Raw genomic sequence first — 20,591 nt, 5'->3', positions numbered from 1 at the left:
AATAATCCTTCAGCCTGTAAGTATTTCAGTTACTAGTTGCATCTAGTTTAGAGACTGCTTTGTTAAAATGTAGGGGAGTTTTGGTTTAGAGTTTTTTTAAGTTGGTTGGTTTGGTTTGGGGACAAGGTTTTTTTATGTGCTATCCTGGAACTCTCTCTATATATCCAGCTATTCTGGAACTTACAGAGATCCTCCTGCCTGCCTTTCAAGTGCTGGGCTGGATTCTTCCTGAGGGTTAGGAGACTTGGAGAGTGAGTTGGAGTATAAGAGTGTCCCAGATAGCGTAAGGAAAGTATGTCCTAGAAGCTGGTGAGATCCTGAGATACTATGAATGTGAAGGGGCCTTAGAGAGCTACTCTCAGGTTGTGTATCAATAACTGTGGAAACCTGACGACCAGATATGTGTTTTGGCCCATTCCCTTCAGTGAGTAAAGGGAGTTTGTATATGTAATGTGAGATGAGGCTCAACGTCATTCTTGTTCATGTGGATATTGGTGCTTCCAGCACAACTCATTGAGTGGATCATTCATCCCCCATTCAGTTGTCTTAGCAGTCCCGTTAAAATCACTTGTGGAAAAACAATCATTTGCACAGGAGGACCTATGTGAGTGTGAGAGCAGCCTGGTGTATGGAGTGAAGTCTAGGCCAGCCAAGGTTACATAAAGAGACCTTGTCTTTTAAAGAGCTCACCACACACCTTAAATTCCAGTACTCGGGAAGCAGAGTCAGACAGATCACTGTGAGTTCAAGGCCAGGCCAGCCTGATCTACAAATCAAGTCCAGAACAGCCAGGCTTTGATACACAGAGAAACCTTGTCTGGGGATGGGAAGAGCTGGGTGGTGATGGTGTACACCTTTAATCCCAGCACTGAGGAGGCAGATGGCAGGCAGATTTCTGAGTTCCAGGCCTTCCTGGTCTACAGAGCTAATTCCAGAATAGCCATGGCTACATAGTAAACCTTGTCTTAGAAAAAAATCAGCTGACTGCCTGGACTCTTTGTTCTATTCCATTTATACCTGTATTTTACACTAGTAACATAGTCTGTATGAGTATAGCTTTGGTGTGTGTCCAAGTGCAGGCTGTGTGTATGTGTCTTTGTGCGAGTCCCCAGGCCAGAGGAGGACTTTGAGTTCCCTGTTCTGTCATCTCCTCCTCTTTTACGCTCCACCTCACTCACTTAAGACCATAGTCCTGAAGCTTGGTGTTTCAGGTAGGCTAGTTGGCCAGTGAGCACCCAGCACCCAGCCCTCTCTACTACCACCACTCATGATACTGGAATTACAAGCACATGTGGCCATGCCTGAGGGTTTGGTTGGTTGGTTGGTTTTTGTCTTTTTGAGACAGGGTTTCTCTATGTAACTCTGACTGTCCCGGAACTCACTGTATAGACAAAGCTGGTCTTGAAGTCACAGAGATCCACCTGCCTCTGCCTCCCAAGTGCTGAGGATTAAAGACGGGCATCACCATCGCCCAGCTTTTTTTTTTTTTTTTTTCCACATGGGTGCTGAGAATTCCAACTCAGGCCTTCATTTTGTGCAGCAAGCACTCTTAGCCAGGGAGCCATCTCCCTGCCCTGTAGTAAGTTGTGAAATCAGGAAATTAAGTCCTCCAATCTGTTTTCTCAGAATTGTTTTGGCTGTGCACTGAGGTAGATGAATAAGGCATAGTTTAATGGTGTGTCCTAAATCTCATGGCTCAATGTGAGATTAGAGAAATATATTTTCTTTCACAGAAGCAGAGGTAATTTTCATATTGGAGGTAAATGATTCAGCCTCTGGCAAGTGGAAAATGTGGGTGAAGCCGGGTGTAGTGGCACACATTTAATCCCAGCACTTGGGAGGCAGAAGCAGGTAGATGGTCTACACAGTGAGTATTAGGACAGCCAGGGCTACATGGAGGAACTCTACTGAAAAAGAGAGAGAGAGGAGAGTGGGGGAGGGAGAGAGAGAAAGAAGGGACGAAAGAAAAAAGAAAATGTGATTGATAGCTGTCTCTGTAACAAACAAGGCAGTACAACCATCATCTGACAGAGCTACCCTTATGTACCAGGGTTAGGGGCAGGGAGTCTGTTTACCCTGTAGCCTTTATAGGGACAGAATGTTCTTACTCCATGTGCTCTGTGTCAGGGAGCTGGACCCTGTCTTGACTGAGGTCACTCTGATGAATGCTCGGAGTGAACTGTACTTACGATTCCTCAGGAAGAGGATCAGCGCAGATTTTGAGGTGGGGGACTCCATGGCTTCAGAAGAAGTGAAACAAGGTAAAACATACTTCTCGTATTTGATGGCAGGTCTGGCATAAGCAGTTGGTCCTGACTTGTCGTAGTCAAGTCACAGAGTTCTTACTGAGAAAGCCTCTCTTGATGAGTTGGCTCTTCCTGGGGTTGTTCAGTGTGCCACATTTTAGAATTGGACTGGGATTTTGAAACTTCTAAAACTTTGTATAAAGGCAAGGAAAACTGATGGCCTTTCATTTCTTACATCTTCTCTATGCCAGCTCTGGTTTATAGCTAGACTTGGGAAATGTGTCCATGTAAAGATTTAAATAATACAAAAGACCTATTTATACTAGTGAACGTTTAAATGACAAATATTCTAAAACTGGACAGTAGCCATTGTTGCACAAATATAGTAAGTTGCTAAAGATCACTGGATTGTACACATACAATATTGAATTCTGTGGACTAGAAGTTACACTGCAGTAAGCTTAAATATATAGTACAAGCAGAAAATAGAATTATACACCTCTAGTCTACACGCTGAGTTATGTAACCTGGAGATTCATGTAGTATCTGACATTCTTTGTGGCTTATGTCACTAAAACACGGCAGGAGATGTACTTAATCTGTTTAAAGGGAATTACATATTTATTTGGAGTTAGGTACTTAGCAGTGTCAGAGATTGCTCACTGGCTAAGAGTGCTTGCTGCACAAAATGAAGATCTGAAATGGTGGTAATAATAATTAATAATAATAATAATAAAAAATAAAGGCTGGGTGGTGGTGGTGCATTCGGGAGGCAGAAGCAGGCAGATCTCTGTGAGTACAAAGCCAACCATGTCTACATAGTAAGTTCTAAGACAGCCAGGGCTACATAGAAAAACCCTGTTTCAAAATAAATAATCAGGCATGGCCACATATGCATGTAATTCTACTGTTCAGACCTATGTTGTATGGTGTAGTAGACACTGGCCACATATGAGTGATTATTGAAATTAAGATTTACCTAGTGTTTTTTTTTTAAGATTTATTTATTCATGTATTTTATGCACATGAGTGATCTGTCTTCATGTACAGGAGAAGGAATCAGATCCCATTATAGATGATTGTGAGCCACTAAGGGTTGCTGGGAATTGAATACAGGACTTCTGAAAGAGCACTTAAGTGCTCTTAACTGCCACTTATCTCTTCAGCCTCCTGAAATTAAGATTTAATTAAAATCAAATTGGACATGTAGTACATGCCTTTTAATTCCAACACTGGAGGTAGAGGTGGGTCTCAGAGTTCAAGACCAGCCAGGACTACACAGGGATAATCCTGTCTTAAAAAATAAATAAACAAATAAGTTTAATTAAAGTTAAATTTAAAAATTCAGTTCCTTGGTCCTTAGCCATATTTGAAGTCTCAGGAGTTGCCATGAAGTTAGGCATAGTGGCACACTCCGATAATGCCAGTATTTGGCAGACCTGGACCAGAAAGTCATTCTTTAGTAACAGGGTCCTAAGAAGGAAGATCCGGGGGATCAGAGATAAGAAAGAACAGGTGGCCTAGGAGATCTTGCATAAAGTATGTCTTAGGCCAGGCAAGCTTATAAGTACAGCATCTTATGTACTACTTTCAGGAAGAAATGGGACCAGGTCAGCAGAAACTATCATATGATGGGACAAAGTCAACAGGAAACTAATCAAAGGATGATGCACTAAGGGAACACAAGTTATTTCCAGAACATTACAGACCAAGTAGACAGCGGCCTTGAGGAAAGATTGGGGTTCTCAGGACCCAAAGCCATTCACAGCTCCCCAAGGCCCAGTCCCCAAGCCATTACCACCTCTGCTAAAGTATATTCCTAGTTTCCTGCATCAGAGCCTCAAGGAATATCTCCCAAGGCCCTGATTCTAGGCTATTACTGGCTCTGCCAAGCATATTCCTGTTTTTAGAGAAGGAGCTAAGTTCCTTCTCTATGCATCAGGGCCTTAGAGAGAGACTTGGATTAGTCCAGCCTTCAACATTTGTCTGAGACAGAAGTACCACCACAAGCTTGAGTGTACCCTGGACTACCAATCCATCCTAGGTTATATAGCAAGACTTCATTGATGGGGGAAAGTAATATGCCATGACTTTTTCCCCCCATATGTGTGTATGTTCACATGTGTGTGAAGGCCTAAAGTCAATATTGAGCATATTCTTCAGCGAGCCTTATATTGGCTAGCCCTCATTGGTTTGCTCTCAGGATCCCCTGTTTCCCTCTCCCAGATAGGATTACAAGCAGGCTGCCACACACCCCTGATTCGGTTTTGGTTTGAAATAGGGTCTCACTATGTAATCCTGGCTGGCCTGGAACTTTGTAGACCAGGTCATTCTGGAATTTACAGAGATCTCCCTACCTATGCCTATGAGTCCTGGAATTGAATGCATATGCCATCTTCCCTGACACTTTCCTCTGACTTTTTAACATGATGGCGGAGAATCTGAATTCTGGTCCTGTGATTGTACAGCAAGCACTTTACTTACTGAGTCATTTCGCCAGCCGTGCCATGGCTTTTGACTACCACATTGGACAGCATAATTATAAAACATGTCTTTGACTGCTGAGATGGCTCAGACCGTGAAAATGCTTGCCCTACAAGCCTTAGGACCTGAGTTCAATCCCTAAAACTTGTGATAGAAAGAAAGAGCTGTATCCCTACACGTTGTCCTCTGACCTCCATAAGAACATATGGCATGTATGACTCACACTCCCACACATTATTAACACACACAATAATAGTGAATAAAATATGTTAGAATTTGTACCAACACAGATACTCTATTGAGCAGCTAGACAGTGCTGATAGAGAGGATGGAGTGCTTTATAGCTAGTGTATTTTGGTCTTTACCCTGGAAACATGCATTTTTAGTCTTCTGTGTTATCTTGGAGAAAGTAATAAAAAGGAATTAAATTATTTGTACAGACTTGTTCATTATGGGAGAAATGGGTCAACAGTTAAGAACTCTAGACTTGGGTTTTGTTCCCAGTACCTATGTGACTTCTCACAACCATCTGTAACTCCAGTAAGAAAGAACAGATTCCCTCTTCTGGCCTCCATGAGTACCAGACATTCATACAGTACATTTACATGCAGACAAAACACCCATACACATACATAAAAGTAAATCGTTTTTTTCTTTTTCAAAAATATTCACTATTTTCTTCGATTATTATGATTTTCAGTTGTGAAAGAAAAATTTAAAAATAACCCACGTGTTAGCTGAGTTGGTAGCACATGCCTTTGATGCCTGCACTCAACAGGCAGATATAGACAGATCCCTGAGTTCAAGGCCCACTTGGTCTGCAGAGCAAGTTCTATGGATAGCCAGGCATATACAGGGAAACCCTGTCTCAAACCAAAACAGAGAAGAAAAAAGAAAAGAAAAAAACCCCAGGTGTCTAAAACTGGAGTTAGTGCTGTAAGTAGTGGCCCACACCTCTAATCCTAGCCCTCTGGAGGCAGAGGCAGATAGATCTCTGTGAGTTCAAGACAAAATGGTTCTAGATGTAGTAAGACACTGTCTCAAAACATAAACAAATGAAATTAAAATTTCCTTTAAATTAAAATTAAAATATATAAATTATCTAACAAAATGTCCAGTGGTGCTGGGTATAGTGGTCTGTAATTCCAGGACTTGGGAAGCTGAGGCAGGAGAATCATCTATTATGTACAAGGCCCCAGGTTCCTCCTAGCATCCCAAGAAGTAATAGTGACTTAGGGACTAGAGAGGTCGTTCAGTGGGAAGGTGTGCTTGCAGAGCTTTCAGAGGTCCAGAGTTGGGTTCCTAAGGCTTGTTGGGCAGCTCACAACCACTTGTAACTCCAGCTCCAGGGAATCTCTCTTCTGGCCTCTGCAGTCATTCATTTGCATACACATAAACAGACACATACATATACATAAGTATTCAAATAGTTTTTTAAAAAATAATTAAACTAGGGCTGGAGAGATGACTCAGCAGTTAAGAACACTGACTGCTCTTTCAGAGGTCCTGAGTTCAATTCCCAGAAAGCTACAAGAAGAGAGTGACAGTGTACACAGGTAAATAAAATAAGTAAATGGAAAAAAAATTAAGCTACAGAAAAAAGATGTAGAAAAATACTATCTATACTGATTTTAATCATGGAAACTGCGCCTGTTTGGTGAAAAGACTAGAAGGGAACTTAAAAATGAAAAAATTGCTCTCTTTCCCTCGGGGAGGGGGAAAGTGAATATTCCTTTCTTGGCTGTCCCCTAGAGCACCAGAAGTGCCTGGACAAACTCCTCAATAACTGCCTATTGAGCTGTACCATGCAGGAGCTAATTGGCTTCTATATTACCATGGAGGAGTACTTCATGAGAGAGACTGTCAATAAGGTAGGACATTAGGATACATCTCTTGCAAATGGGGCTTCCTGTCCAAGAAGCCAGGCTGAAGGAAATTGCTGGGACCTGTCATATTTCTTGGTCTTGCTTGGAGAGTACTTTTGGATGTAGTAAGAAAGCATCTCTGAAGGTGTCTTGATCTTCACATTCCTAGCTGGGTCTTTCCCAGCGATTACAAAAGAACAGCGTAGCTCCCATGGAGCCTGCTTGTTCCCTACCTCCCTGCAGATGGATGGGGTAGGACCTCTCCTATGTCTGAGATCCCAGGTAATGGATAGCACCAAAGCAAAGGCCCCAAATACTGTTTTCTAATGTCGTGATCATTAGGGAAGTGAGGGGTTTTTTTGGTCAAGCTGTGACCAACATGGACAAAGTATAAGAAATGGTTCGGAGATGGGGCTAGTATAACCAGAACTATCGAGAACATCAGAACTTCGATACTCACTGGGGACGTTGCCTTTTGATAGGCTGTGGCTCTGGATACCTATGAGAAAGGCCAGTTGACATCCAGCATGGTGGATGATGTCTTCTACATTGTTAAAAAGTGCATTGGGCGTGCTCTGTCCAGCTCTAACATCGACTGTCTCTGTGCCATGATCAACCTTGCCACCAGAGAGCTGGAAGCTGACTTCAGGTACTGTTGATACCCTTTCTGCTCTATGGGCATAGAAGTTCTATTTGTATTTGATTCCTTGTCTTATTTGTTTCTTTCCTTTTTTCTTTATGGGTCAAATTCAGTTCTAAACGAGATTAAGCTATCTAGGACTTACGGCACATGTCTTTAATCCCAGCACTCAGGAGGCAGAGGCAGGTGGACCTCTGAGTTCAAGGCCATCCTGCTCTACAGAGTAAATCTAAGGAAAGCCAAGGACTCAGAAAAAACCCTGTCTCAAAAAAAAAGATAGATAGATAGATAGATAGATAGATAGATAGATAGATAGATAGATAATTAATTTCTGTTGCAAATGCGACATCCTTAGGTCAGAGAAACTGTCTATCAGCCAAATACCTTAAGTACCTAATTTCTAATACTTACCCTGATTCACTAAAGTATGTTGAAGGTGTCATTACCCTTAGACCCAGAGAAAAGTATGTGGTTTAGATAAAATCAATCAGTGGTTTTAATGACATTTATAATTTCCATTTCTACAAGCCAAGCGCTATACCAACACACTACTCCTTCCTTCTCATTGTTTTCGTTTTTTTGAGACAGGGTTTCTCGGTATGGCCTTGCCTGTCCTGGAACTTGGCTCTATAAACTGGGCTAGCCTCAAACTCAGAGATGTGCCTGCCTCTGCCTCCTGAGTGCTGGGACTAAAGATGTGTGGCCACCATGCCTGCCCCCTGCCCCCTTTTTTATTGTATAAAAACTTTGATGTAGGGCAGATGATATGGCTCAGCAGGTAAAGATATTTGTTGCCAAATCTAATGATCTGAGTCTAATCTCCAGTGCCCACAGGTGTGGAGGTGAACCAGTTCTTGCAAGTTGTTCCCTCACCTCAAATGTGCTGTAGCATGTGTTCCCCACACAGAGTAAATGCATATTTTAAAATAGTAGAAAAACCATGCTTTCTGTTCTTTAAATGTAGAACTGTGGCTTAGAGAGATCAGTTGTGACCCTGTCATGGGTCCCGACCTCTTGAGAAGTAGCTAGAGAAGCTGGGGCTGACTCACAATGTGTTTCAGCCTCTGTGTGGTGCTGCCTTTCACTGAGCTACACTGTGGCCTCCTTGAAGCTCAGTGGCAATAACTGAAAGCCTGAAGAAGTAAACATTAGCTAGAACCACAGTGACACTGGCAGGACTGTCATAGACAGTGTAGTTGCTGAAGACTGGGGTCCATCCTACCCTTTCCCCAGCTTTGCTGTCAATACATGATGGCTGGTCTTTTTCTTTTTTCTCTTATTTTATAAAAGAAGTGACCAGTCTCCTTTATATATTCTTAGTATCTTTGAGCAAGTATCGGTTGCTGTCCTGTCGTGCGTGGCCCCTGAGGTCTCTCCTACAGTCTCCGCCCCAAAAGAGCTGGTACTGTTGAGTCAGGCTAGTGGGTGCCCTGTTCTTGCTGTCCTGTAGGCCAGGCTGAACACTCTGCATATGCCATTCTGCCCCACAGGGATGTTCTGTGTAATAAGCTAAGAATGGGCTTCCCAGCCACCACCTTACAGGACATCCAGCGTGGGGTGACGAGTGCCGTGAACATCATGCACAGCAGCCTCCAGCAGGGCAAGTTTGACACCAAAGGCATCGAGAGCACTGATGAAGCCAAGCTGTCCTTCCTGGTAGGTGGCCCTCAGGCCAGCAGCTGGGGCAGATTTTCTTAATGTTACTGTAAGTTTGAAATAGGCTTTGTGGCCAAGGCTGGTCTTGATATTGGTACATAGTGAAACCTTTAAAATTGAGCATAAGGCTTCACACGTGCCAGGCAAACACACTGCCCCTAAGATATGTCTCCCAATGCTTGAGCTGAGCCAACGTCTCACCAACTTACTCAGGCTTGCCTAGTGGCTCCATAGCCCAGGCAGGCCTTAAAATTACACCTGCCTTCCTCAGCCTTCGAGCAGCTGGATTACTGGCACAGGCCACAAGCCTAGTTGGTCTTTTTGTTTCAGCCTCTTAACCTCACCCATCTGCCTTTCTAGTTCTTTTCAACCACATGACTTCTCACATCCCCAGGGCTGGCTACTGAGTGCCTTTGCTCTCACTCATTGTTCTCTGGAACTTTCCATTTAGACAGTTTCATTGTTTTGTTAGAGGTTTGTTTTGTTTAGTTTTGTTTTGAGGACAGGATCTCTTTATGTAGCCCTGACTGTCCTGGAACTCTCTTTGTAGACCAGGCTGGCCTTAGAAATCCAAACTCTTAGAGTTCCACCTGCCTCTGTCTCCCAAGTGCAGGGATTAAAGGACTGCACCGCCTTCACTAGGCTGACAATTTCACTGTTAGGAGATCCACTTGAGAAAGGTGGTGCTAAGTGCTTAGTGACAGATTTCTAGTTTTTCTGGCTCCAAACCCTTAAAATGTCATTACTCCCACTGCAAATTCTATTTTGACATATTGGTTGTGAACCTAACCTTTACTGACTGAACCATCTCTCCAGCCCCACAAAGCCTATTAGTATGACACTTTGATTCATTTAGCTGTCAAAATGAATTCCCCAAACTCTACTGAAATACCATTTTCTATAAGCAGGAGCTGAACCCAGTGAATCCATGTTTACAGAGATTGTCAGCCAAAGGGAAACTATAAAAATCAATGCCGCTTAAATTCAAATCCATTTTCCTCTCTTGACAATTATTTCTTGGTGCCCTTAAAGTGCCTGAGAATCACTTATGTTGTGGCCTTTATCCTTCAGCTGTCATACAGTATAGTTGTTTTTCTGGAAACATTCAGTGTTAACAGGCCTGTGTTATGGCTTTAGTTCCCTTACCCAACCCCATTAGGCATGGTCTAAGGGGTACAGTCAGCAGCGTGGTTCTTCAGTACTGACTGCATGATGTCAACAAGAAAAGTACTCCAGAGACAGCAGACTTTCCCAGTCTAAACCCATGTGGATCTGGGACTCCCCTGTTATCCTACAATCCCTAAGTTCCTCAGTTGTGGCTCCTTCCTGCCCTGACTTCCTGGGCTATGCCACCCACTAACCAGTTTGAGGCAGTGAGATTCTCCCAAAGATGTTAATCCTATTATTCTAGTACTTGGGGGGTAGAGGCAGTGAGTAATCCTTGGCTATAAAGGGAGTCTGAGGCAAGCCAGGACTGCGAGACTGCCTTAAGGAGGGAAGGGAAGCCTGGGGTATACCTTAGTGGCAGAGGACTTACTCAGCATGGCCTGCATTTGATCCTTAGCAGCTCAGCTAGGAAGAAAGGCATAGGACAGTGAGCTTAGGAGAGGCTGATAAAGTGTCGAGGTGTTCCTATCCGTTACCATGAGTGGAACGTGAGCATTCTCCTTTGTAAATTCAGTTCAACCATCATCTACGCCACTGAGCCTTCCTGAGTACCTCAAACCAAAGATGCCTTCCAGATGGTCATAGTTGTCCCTTATCACTTTTGTCCCCAATTTTTAAGGATTATTTCATAAAGTCCACCTAAGCCTTAGCTCACTATACAACCAACGATGACTTTGAATTTCTGATTTTCATGCCTTTGCCTCCTGAATACTTGAATTATGTGAGCCCTACCATATCTGGTTTATGAAGTGCTGGGAATCAAACCCAGGGTTAGATGTATCTCTGTAAGCACTCTACCAACTGAGTCACATCCCTTTACTGCTTTTTTTCCCCCCAAGAGTTACTTATTTGTGTGTGCCTGTATATGAGTGTGTGTGTGTGTGTGTGTATGTGTGTGTGTGTGTGAGTGAGTGTGAGTGTGTGTTGTGTGAGATTAAATGCACATGGGAAAGGAGGGTGTGTGTGCCTTTGAGAGTGCAGAAGAGGACTTGGGAGCCCTTGGAGCTGTAGTTACAGGCACTGTAGGTGCTGACATGCAGACTCTGTTCCTCTTGATCACGCAGTACGCTCTCTTTAATTGCTGAGGTGTCTCTCCAGTCCCCATACTGCTTTTATAACCATCCACGGATACATGTGAGTCATGAAAGAAGGAGCCCTTTCTCCACGCTAGGAACTCATGGATTCTAATTCTTAGTGTTGAGCTTTCCATTGTGAATTTGTTTCCATCCCTGTTTTACTTTTTAATCATAGTATTTATCGCTACCTGACTTTATATCCTAAGTATCAGGGGCAGGAGGCTGGGCCAGGGCTGGGTGCTAGGAATTCAGTCCAGTGTTTTGCTAAGCAGATATAGTGCCTGCTATAAGGAGGTATATGTTGCCTGTTTTGCTTCGGTGTTTTGTTTGTTTCTCACTATCTAGAACAGTGCCTGGCTCATCACAAGTGTTCAGTATGTGTTTGCAATCTTTACCAAGGCCTGCCACCTTAGGGTCCAGGACTTAACCACATACCTGTTGCCTAAAATGTTCCATAAGTAATATGGAGCCTGGGCTGTGCTATTTCTGCAGTCAGTGTAGTTTTCCTGCTTTGGTATTGGGAACAGGAGAAAGCATGAGCCTGTTCACCATTCTGAGCCAAGATCTGAGCATTCTGCCTAATAACAGTGGAAAAGGCTTTCCTCAGGCTGCAAACTTAGGCTTGCACTTCTCTGAGCCTCATGAAACATAACTGTCATAACATTTGGATGGTATTTGAGTGGGCAGCAAGCCCAGTGAGCAGGAAGTAACATTCCTTGTCCATCATCTTTCAGGTGACTCTGAATAATGTGGAAGTCTGCAGTGAAAACATCTCAACTCTGAAGACAACTCTGGAGGTACAAGGGTGTCTTAGTCAGGATTTCTATTCCTGCACAAACATCATGACCAAGAAGCAAGTTGGGGAGGAAAGGGTTTATTTAGCTTACACTTTCCACATGGCTGTTGATTACCAAAAGAAGTCAGGACTGGAACTCAAACAAGTCAGGAAGCAGGAGCTAATGCAGAGGCCATGGAGGGATGTTACCTACTGGCTTGCTTCCCCTGGCTTGCTCAGCTTGCTTTCTTATAGAACCCACAACTACCAGCCCAGGGATGGCACCACCCTCAAGAGGCCCTCCCCCCTTGATCACTAATTGAGAAAACGCCTTACAGCTGGATCTCATGGAGGCATTTCCTCAAGGGTGGTGCCTTTCTCTGTGATAACTCCAGCTTGTGTCAAATTGACACACAAAACCAGCCAGTACAAAGGGAAATAGTCTATCAGGTTTCTGTTATTAATTTTTTTATGTATAAATGCTCTATCTCATACATATGGTGCACACTACCATGGCAGAAGGCGACAGATCCCTGTATAGATGGTTGTGAGCCACCATGTGGTTGCTGGGAATTAAACTCAGGACCTCTGGGAGAGCAGTCAGTGCTCTTAACCACTGAGCCATCTCTGCAGCCCTGTCTATCAGTTCTTTGTAGATTAGAGCCACTCTTGTAGGAGTGGAGCCATACTTGTATGAGCTCAATGGTGATTGGCAGCATAGCAGTGCGTCTGTGGACTTGCTGGGGACATTCTGGCCCAAGAAATGGAAGATCTTTCAGTACATTTGTCCATAACCATGGCCAAGTCCTTTCATTCTGGGCCTCAGTTCTCTGTCCTATTCAATGAGATACAAATCTCTTTCCTGCCCTGCTGATTTGTTGGGTGCTCTCGTGAAATACAGTTGAGTATGCTGTATAAAAAAATACTTTTTAAAAAAAAAAAAGTCATTAAGGGCTAGAGAGCTGCCTCAGCAGTTAAGAGTACTTCCTACTCTTCCAGAGGACCCAGGTTTGGCTCCAGCACCCATATTAAAAACTCAACTCCCCATAACCCCAACTTCTGTGTATCCAACACACTCTTCTGGCTTTTGTGGACATGAGCACACGCACACAGGGCTTACATTCACCTAGAAACATACACATACACATACACATTATTTTCTAAAATCATGACAAAGCCTTCTATAAATAACATTATGTATGGTTTACTGAATGCTGCATAAAGCCAGTTGCTGTCTTTTTTAAAGATTTATTTTTATTATTTTTAATTTGTGTATATGGAGTTAGGAAGGTATTTGTGCATAAGTGCAGGTGCTCTCACAGGCCAGAGGCATGAGATCCCCGGAGCTGAATTTACAGATGGTTGTGAGGGGCCCACAAGGGTACTGGGAACTGAAATCAGGTCTTCTAGGAGAGCAAGAAGTGCTCTTAACCACTGAGCCATCTCTGTAGTCCCTGCTGTCATTTTTAAAGAGGACTGCAGAGCATAGTCGAAATTTCTTGGGCCTTAAAGTCCCTTATTAGTATGTTCAAATCTCCACTAGATCTCTAACCAGTTATGTGGCTGTAGGCAAGTTCTGTTTTAAGTTTCCTTAGCCTCGGTTGTAAAACAGAGATAATGACCTCTACCCATAACATTGTCATGAAATGAGTATCTACTTGATACATGAGAAGTATGTGCTAACAGTCTCAAATAACAGGACAAAACAGCTTCAAAGTGAGATCCTAGTTATGTCCGACTCCCAGACTCAGAAAGGAAAGCTAAGGTCCTGCCCCTCGGTGAACACTAACAAGAGGATAGTTTAAAGCAGAGGCAAAGGGCTATCTATAAACTGGTGTGACCTTGGAGCTAGGCAGACAGCCTCATAGCTAATGGGGCTCCTGAAGGAGGCTCTGAGAAAACCCCGAGATGTGGACCAAGTTAGGAATGTATACCCAAACATATGAACAGTAGTGTCTCTTGTACAATAAATGTTTAAGTGGGATTAAAGGGGTGTGCTCCCATGCCTGGGGTTGAATCCAGGGCCTTGTACATTCTAAACCACTCTATCTCTAATTCTAACCCTGAATTCTAACACTTTAGATTGTATTCCTAGCTTTATCCTTAATACCAGCCTAGATTTGGAAAAAAAAAATCTCATGAAAACCATAACCTGGCCAGCAGAATTAGCCATATGAGGGGAAAGACATAGCAAATAGCTTAAAAAACAGAGTAATTCCCATAAGTGAGATTTGTATTTCACAGATGCTCTGTCTCAACCCTATCACTAGCACTTTGCAGTAAGTAGGTCAGTGGGCCGAAGATACATTCCTAGATGACGTGATGGCTGAAAGACTGAGTGAGGGGGCTGTTGTGGGGTTGGGGTCTTCACTCAGTGTCTCTGCACTCACATTGATCCTGTTGTAGAAAACACACCTTCAGCTCTGTAAGGAATACCAGAAGAGATGACGTAGGCAGCTGTTGACAACGAAAACACACAAGCATCAAGCAGGTCACCCTGCAGGAATTAGGCTGAAGTACGGTGACAGGAACAAACACCCTGGGTCAGAAACCACAGTCAGAATCTAGCTACATATTCTACTGGGATGGTGTCAGCAAGGCATTAACTTCTCTGAGCTTCAGTTTCCTCAGTATGCCTCAAGGATAATGATAACTCTGTTTCATAGGGCAAGCATTTGTTTTTGTTTTTTAATTTTTTTTTGCATTTTTGTTTTGTTTTTAAGTTCAAAGTTATTTATAATCTATTTCTAAATATGTAACTCATAGGTATGTTATTTTATTTCATTTCATTTTATTTTATTTTATTTTATTTTTTCGAGACAGGGTTTCTCTGTGTAACCCTGGCTGTCCTGCAACTCACTCTGTAGACCAGGCTGGCCTCGAACTCAGAAATCCACTTGCCTCTACCTCCCAAGTGCTGGGATTAAAGGCGTGTTCCAACACTGCCCAGCATGTATGTGTTTTAAAGGAGGGCAAAAACTTTATTTACTTCGTTTTTTACAGGGACAGGGTTTCTCTGTGTAGCCCCGGCTCTTCCTCCTAAGTGCTGGGATTAAAGCCATGCACACCTGGCCTAGGAATTTTAAAGAAAAACTAAAAGCAAAATGCTTAAACTAGGGCCTAGCCAGCCCAGAGTAAGCACTTAAATCTCGAGGACCTGAGATTATGGTCATTTCTCTTTTGATAGCCAGACTAAAAGAAAAATGTTTTTGTTTTTTATTTTTTAGAGACAGGGTTTCTCTATGTAGCTCAGTTGTCATGCAACTCACTGTAGACCAGGCTGGCCCTGAACTCATATTCACCTACCTGCCTCTGCCTCTCTAATCCTGGGATTAAAGGGGTGAGCCACCACTGCCCAGCTCGTTTTTTTATTTACTTCCTTATGTATTGTTAGGTGTGTGCATAATAGAGAGACAGGACATGCATGCCACAACACACGGACGTCAAAGGACAACTGTCTGGAGTCAGTGCTCCTTCTGTGTGTTTCTTAGGGATTAAACACCAGACTTAATTGGCAAATACCCTTACCTGCAGATTTGTCTCACCAGACTCCTAAGACCAAATACTTAAACAGAAACTGTGAAGTCATAGGCAGTGTACCCCAGTGCCTACTATGTACCAGGCTAAACACTTTGTGTATTGTTTCACACTATTCATCCATCAAGGGACCAGGATTCCGTGTTCCTTCTTAGTTTTCAGTATTGAGACAGGGTCTCACTATGCATCCTTGCCTGGCCTGAACCGGAGATCCTCCTGCCTCAGCCTCCTGAGTGCTGGGGTTAAAGGTGTACCTGGCAATGGTGGGGCTCAGAAGGCACTCGGGAGGCAGAGGCAGGAGGATATGTATGAGTTCTAGGACAATCGAGGCTACACAGAGAAAACCTATCTTAGGGTGTGGGAAGAGGTGTGTTGTCTCTGGTCTTTGCTACTTTGTGGGTTCTTTTTCCCACGCTTTATCTTCCCGCCCCCCCACCCCCCGCCTTTTCACCTTCTATCTCAAGATAGGAGAGAACAAGGATAGAGACAAACTACAACCAACCCTCCTCCCCTGAACAGCCTCCAACCCCCACTTATTAGGGCCCTAGCGTTTATATACCCTCTGAAAAATCCCAGAATTCCAAATGTCACACGGTCACAAAAACTATCTACAGCCGGGCGGTGGTGGTGCACGTCTTTAAGACCAGCACTTGGGAGGAGGCAGAGGCAGGCGGATTTCTGAGTTCGAGAGTTTGAGGCTAGCCTGGTCTACAGAGTGAGTTCCAGGACAGCCAGGGCTACACAGAGAAACCCTGTCTCGAAAAAAACAAAAAAAAAACAAAAACACAAAAAAACAACCAAACAAAAAAAACTATCTACAGCTGGCAAACCCATGTTTCTGCTGGAGCAGGAAGCAAATCATACTCAGCCGCTTCGGACAGTCCAAAGCAGCCAAATATCCCCACACCTGGGATTAAAATGGAAATACTTTGTTATATTTCTGTGTTTTTTAAAGAAACCAAAATTGTCACCGTAGCATGTATCTGTTCTCATAGAAAGGGGAACTGACACTTGGCAGCTGAATTGTTTGCCTGAAGTCATTTAAGAAATATATGACCGGGCTGGAGAGATGGCTTAGTGGTTAAGAGCACTGACTGCTCTGCCAGAGGTCCTGAGTTCAATTCCCAGCAACCACATGGTGGCTCACAACCATCTGTAATATGATTCGATGCACTCTTCTAGTGTGTATCTGAAGATAGCTGCAGTGTGTACTCATATAAATGAAAAATAAATAAATCTTTAGAAAAAGAAAAAAAAGAAATATATGACCGAACCAGGACTTGAACCTGGAAATGTTAACCTTAAATGTATAAAAAAAAAAATTAAAAATGCCCCATTCTGTTTTTTATTCTCTTCCTCAGACACTGGTGCCCCCAAATTAGAAAGGGGTGAGAAAAAAGTAAAGAATCATCAATATACAAATCTCAGAGAAGTCTGCAAAGGACAAAAGGCTACTTACGTGTTGACTCTCTCTGCCCCTTCTGACATGATGACATGGACAGTCAGTTTCTAAAACTGTATTTTCCCCATAGAGTGACTGCACCAAGCTCTTCAATCAGGGCATTGGAGGGGAACAGGCCCAGGCCAAGTTTGACAGCTGCCTTTCTGACTTAGCTGCTGTGTCCAACAAATTTCGAGACCTCTTACAGGTAAGCCTAAATTCTGGCTGCTGCCATGATGCTCTGAGAAGACTGGTAGCTGACTTACCATGGTTACTTTCCTATGTGCAGGAAATGAGGAGAGGAGAGGGCAAAGGCAAAGCATGCCAGCCACTGAAGGCATGCATAGCCCTTGGAACGAAAGGCCCACTGTATAACATGAACAAGCTAGCATCTGTCCCTTTAGAATTCTCTGCTTGGCCCCAAGATGACAAGAACCCTCAGAAAGATGTCCAGAGGAATTGGACCGCATGGTTCAGTGATACTTGACTGTAGCCACAGGCACTGCCCTGCCCTCCATGAAGCATTATGAAATCACCCTTTGAGATTTCTTTACTAAGACAATCTCCCTCCGTACCTTAATCTGGACCTGAACCTGCACGGATCTGGAAAGGGGCACCTTCCTGGCTCTCAGGTCCTGACCTCCACTATGATTCCTGAGGCTTCCTGCTGGGACCCTCAGCTGCAGGGGTAAAGAGGGGGTGTACGATAAGGTAAGAGGAGGTGGAGCATAAGTCTGACATGTCTCTGTCCTGCTGTAGGAAGGGTTGACGGAGCTCAACAGTTCAGCAGTCAAGCCGCAGGTGCAGCCTTGGATCAACACTTTTCTCTCAGTCTCGCACAGCATCGAGGAGGTCAGCCTGACTACAGCTGTCATCAAAGCAGTGAATCATCTGAGCAGACTAGACCTTTAGTGCTGCCACCCCACCCCCACCCATCCAACACTACATCCCAGCCCACCGCCACCCCAGCCAACACTACATCCCAGCCCACCGCCACCCCATCCAAGACTAGACTCCTCCTAGGAAACATCCTGTGGTCATAATGGCTCAAGGACATGTGAAGGGACCTTGGCTTCTCGTGACTCATCTAATACTGAGGCACATTTTACCCCACCTATCATAGACCTAGGAGGCTTGTTTGTTTGATGTTTTTTGAGATAGACTCTCTATGTAGCCCTGGATAGCCTTGAACTCACAGAGCTCAGCCTGCCTCTGTCCCCCAAGTGCTCTGCCAGCACAGCCAACCATATAAGAGCTTTGTCCTCCTAGCCTAGCCTTGCCCCAGTATATTAACCACTGCTGCAGCCCAGAACTACTTGTTATCTTGATGTAAGATCCAGGAACATGGTTCAGCCTGGGATTGAAGTTGGTTTTCTGAGTTTGGTTAGGGGTTTTGTTTATTTGGGTGTTGGTTTTGAATGGGCATTTTGAGACAGAGTTTTCTCTGTAGCTGCTCTAGGTGTCCTGGAATTTACTCTGTAGACCAGGCTGGCTTCAAACAGAGATCTGCCTGCCTCTGCCTCCTGAGTGCTGGGATGAAAAGTGTGCACCACCACTGCCTAGCTGAAATAAATAAATTTTATTTATTTTTGTTTTTTTAGGCAAGGGTCTCATCTCCCTGTGTAACTGAGGCTGACATCAAGCTTAGGGCAGTCTTGCCTCAGCCTCTGAGGTTACACCATGCCCATGCAGGCTGATTTTACTTAAATTGGCAGAGGAAGGATGAGGATAAGTGGTATTTCTTAGAAAGAGGCCCTTGGCAACACCCACTTACTTCTCACAATAGGAAGAATTCAACGACTATGAGGCCAATGACCCCTGGGTACAGCAGTTCATCCTCAACCTGGAACAGCAGATGGCAGAGTTCAAGGTGAGGGTTTGTGGAATTACCCATAATGCCTTCACCAGCACCCTATGGCCTGCCACTCTTGGTGTAGATCCAAAGGCGGTACTGAGTGGCAGCAGATGGAGACACTGCCTCTTCATGTAACTGTCTCACTAGAAGACTCTCTGTATGAAAGACAGAGGAGCTTGACAGGACTCCTACTGATACAAGCTTTTGTGCAGGCCAGCCTGTCCCCAGTCATCTATGACAGCCTAACTGGCCTCATGACCAGCCTTGTTGCTGTTGAACTGGAAAAAGTGGTTCTGAAATCTACCTTCAACAGGGTAAGTTCAAGGGAACATGGGCCTGCAGCCTTCTCCTAGGAAGTCATGCCATCCCAGCATTCATTCCTCTTCACCACCAGCACACTCTGCTTCTGTAGGCCCTGTTCTGTCTAGCTCGATTGTTCTTTCGTTGTTGTTGCTAACATTTATTTATTTGTTTGGTGGGGAGCACGTGCCCCTCAGCCCTTGCTTCCCAGTTCTGGGGGCCACTGAGTTTGAGTCCTGCTTCATCATGGGGTTGGGCCTCAGAGACAAAGTTCATGTTTGTTCCCTGTAGTTAGGCGGCCTGCAGTTTGACAAGGAGCTCAGATCACTCATTGCTTACCTTACCACTGTGACAACCTGGACCATCCGAGACAAGTTCGCCCGGCTCTCCCAGATGGCTACAATCCTTAATCTAGAGCGGGTATGTGACTCCCTCAGCCCACCCTAGAAAAGTGACTGGAGCCGGTGTTGGTGGCGCATGCCTTCAATCCCAGCACTTAGGAGGCAGAGGCAGGTGAATTTCTGAGTTCGAGGCCAGCCTGTTCTACAGAGTGAGTTCCAGGACAGCCAGGGCTAAACAGAGAAACCCTGTCTCGAAAAAACCAAAAGAAAAAAAAAAAAAAAAAGAAAAGTGACTGGAAAGAATCCATAGCCAAGTTTTGAACCCCCTGCTCCCTCACTTGCTAGCAGCATGGTTCTACAAGGCACCCCCACTTTTCTACATGTCCCTGCCTTGTCTTAGTAAAGCCCAGGCGCTTCCCTCAGAATAGACTCACCTCTGCTGACTAGTTTATTCTTCCCCACAGGTGACCGAGATACTAGATTACTGGGGTGCTAACTCTGGCCCTTTGACGTGGCGCCTCACCCCTGCTGAAGTGCGGCAGGTGCTGGCTCTGCGCATAGACTTCCGCAATGAGGATATCAAGAGGCTGCGCCTGTAGCTGCCATGTGGCCCACCAGACTGCAGGACCTGCTCTCTAAGTAGCTACAGCCAAAGAGCTATGCAGAGCTGTCTGGCCTGGGTAAGACTACACCACTGCAGGGAAACCAGGAAGCAAGGAGTGCACTCACTGCAGAGTTCTTCCCAGGAGCAGTTGAGCCTGGAGGCAAAGGGAGGGCTACTTTAGGACAGCCCTTCCCAGCAGAGAGGTGGGGACCAAGCAGGCAGCACGGGCCCAGCCATCCGCCCATGAGCAGTCACTCTCTCACCTGTCCACTACAGCACACATGCCCCTGACAGCATAGAGCTTAAGGGCACCTGGGGACCTAAAGGCAAGGCTGTGATGTTCACAAATAAACATCAGAATAAAGATACTACCCGGAGACGTGCCAATGTGTTGGGTCCAGGAAGGGCTAGCTGCTTGGACAAGGCCATTCCACTAGTGGCCCTAGAACGTGCAGGCAAGTCCTCACCCATCCAATCACATAACAGCGGGAACCCTCATCCGGTTCTGGAATTCAACCCTCTCTTGGGTTGTCAGCACCAGGAGCTGGATCAATCCAGGTGTGCCAGCTTCCCACAGTGCCAGAAGTAGGAATTTCTCCCAGCA

General features: G+C 44.6%; 1 protein-coding gene across 1 annotated transcript in view; it reads left to right on the top strand.

Annotated features, from left to right (window-relative positions):
* Positions 1 to 20,364, top strand: part of Cog4 (component of oligomeric golgi complex 4) — a 32,260-nt gene extending 11,896 nt beyond the window's left edge. The window contains exons 9-19 of the mRNA XM_028768497.1: positions 2,128 to 2,261; positions 6,483 to 6,601; positions 7,078 to 7,244; positions 8,726 to 8,891; positions 11,869 to 11,931; positions 16,979 to 17,095; positions 17,647 to 17,739; positions 18,674 to 18,757; positions 18,955 to 19,056; positions 19,334 to 19,462; positions 19,848 to 20,364. Coding sequence (XP_028624330.1) covers positions 2,128 to 2,261; positions 6,483 to 6,601; positions 7,078 to 7,244; positions 8,726 to 8,891; positions 11,869 to 11,931; positions 16,979 to 17,095; positions 17,647 to 17,739; positions 18,674 to 18,757; positions 18,955 to 19,056; positions 19,334 to 19,462; positions 19,848 to 19,982 — 1,309 coding nt within the window. The 3' untranslated portion in view covers positions 19,983 to 20,364. The remainder of the gene's footprint in view (positions 1 to 2,127; positions 2,262 to 6,482; positions 6,602 to 7,077; positions 7,245 to 8,725; positions 8,892 to 11,868; positions 11,932 to 16,978; positions 17,096 to 17,646; positions 17,740 to 18,673; positions 18,758 to 18,954; positions 19,057 to 19,333; positions 19,463 to 19,847) is intronic.
* The last annotated feature ends 227 nt before the right edge of the window (positions 20,365 to 20,591 follow it).

This window comes from Grammomys surdaster, unplaced genomic scaffold (assembly GCF_004785775.1).
Source record: "Grammomys surdaster isolate TR1022 unplaced genomic scaffold, NIH_TR_1.0 187, whole genome shotgun sequence".
Classification (NCBI taxonomy): domain Eukaryota; kingdom Metazoa; phylum Chordata; class Mammalia; order Rodentia; family Muridae; genus Grammomys; species Grammomys surdaster.
The sequence above is the reverse complement of the archived record's forward strand: the minus strand, read 5'-3'. Positions and strand labels throughout refer to the sequence as shown.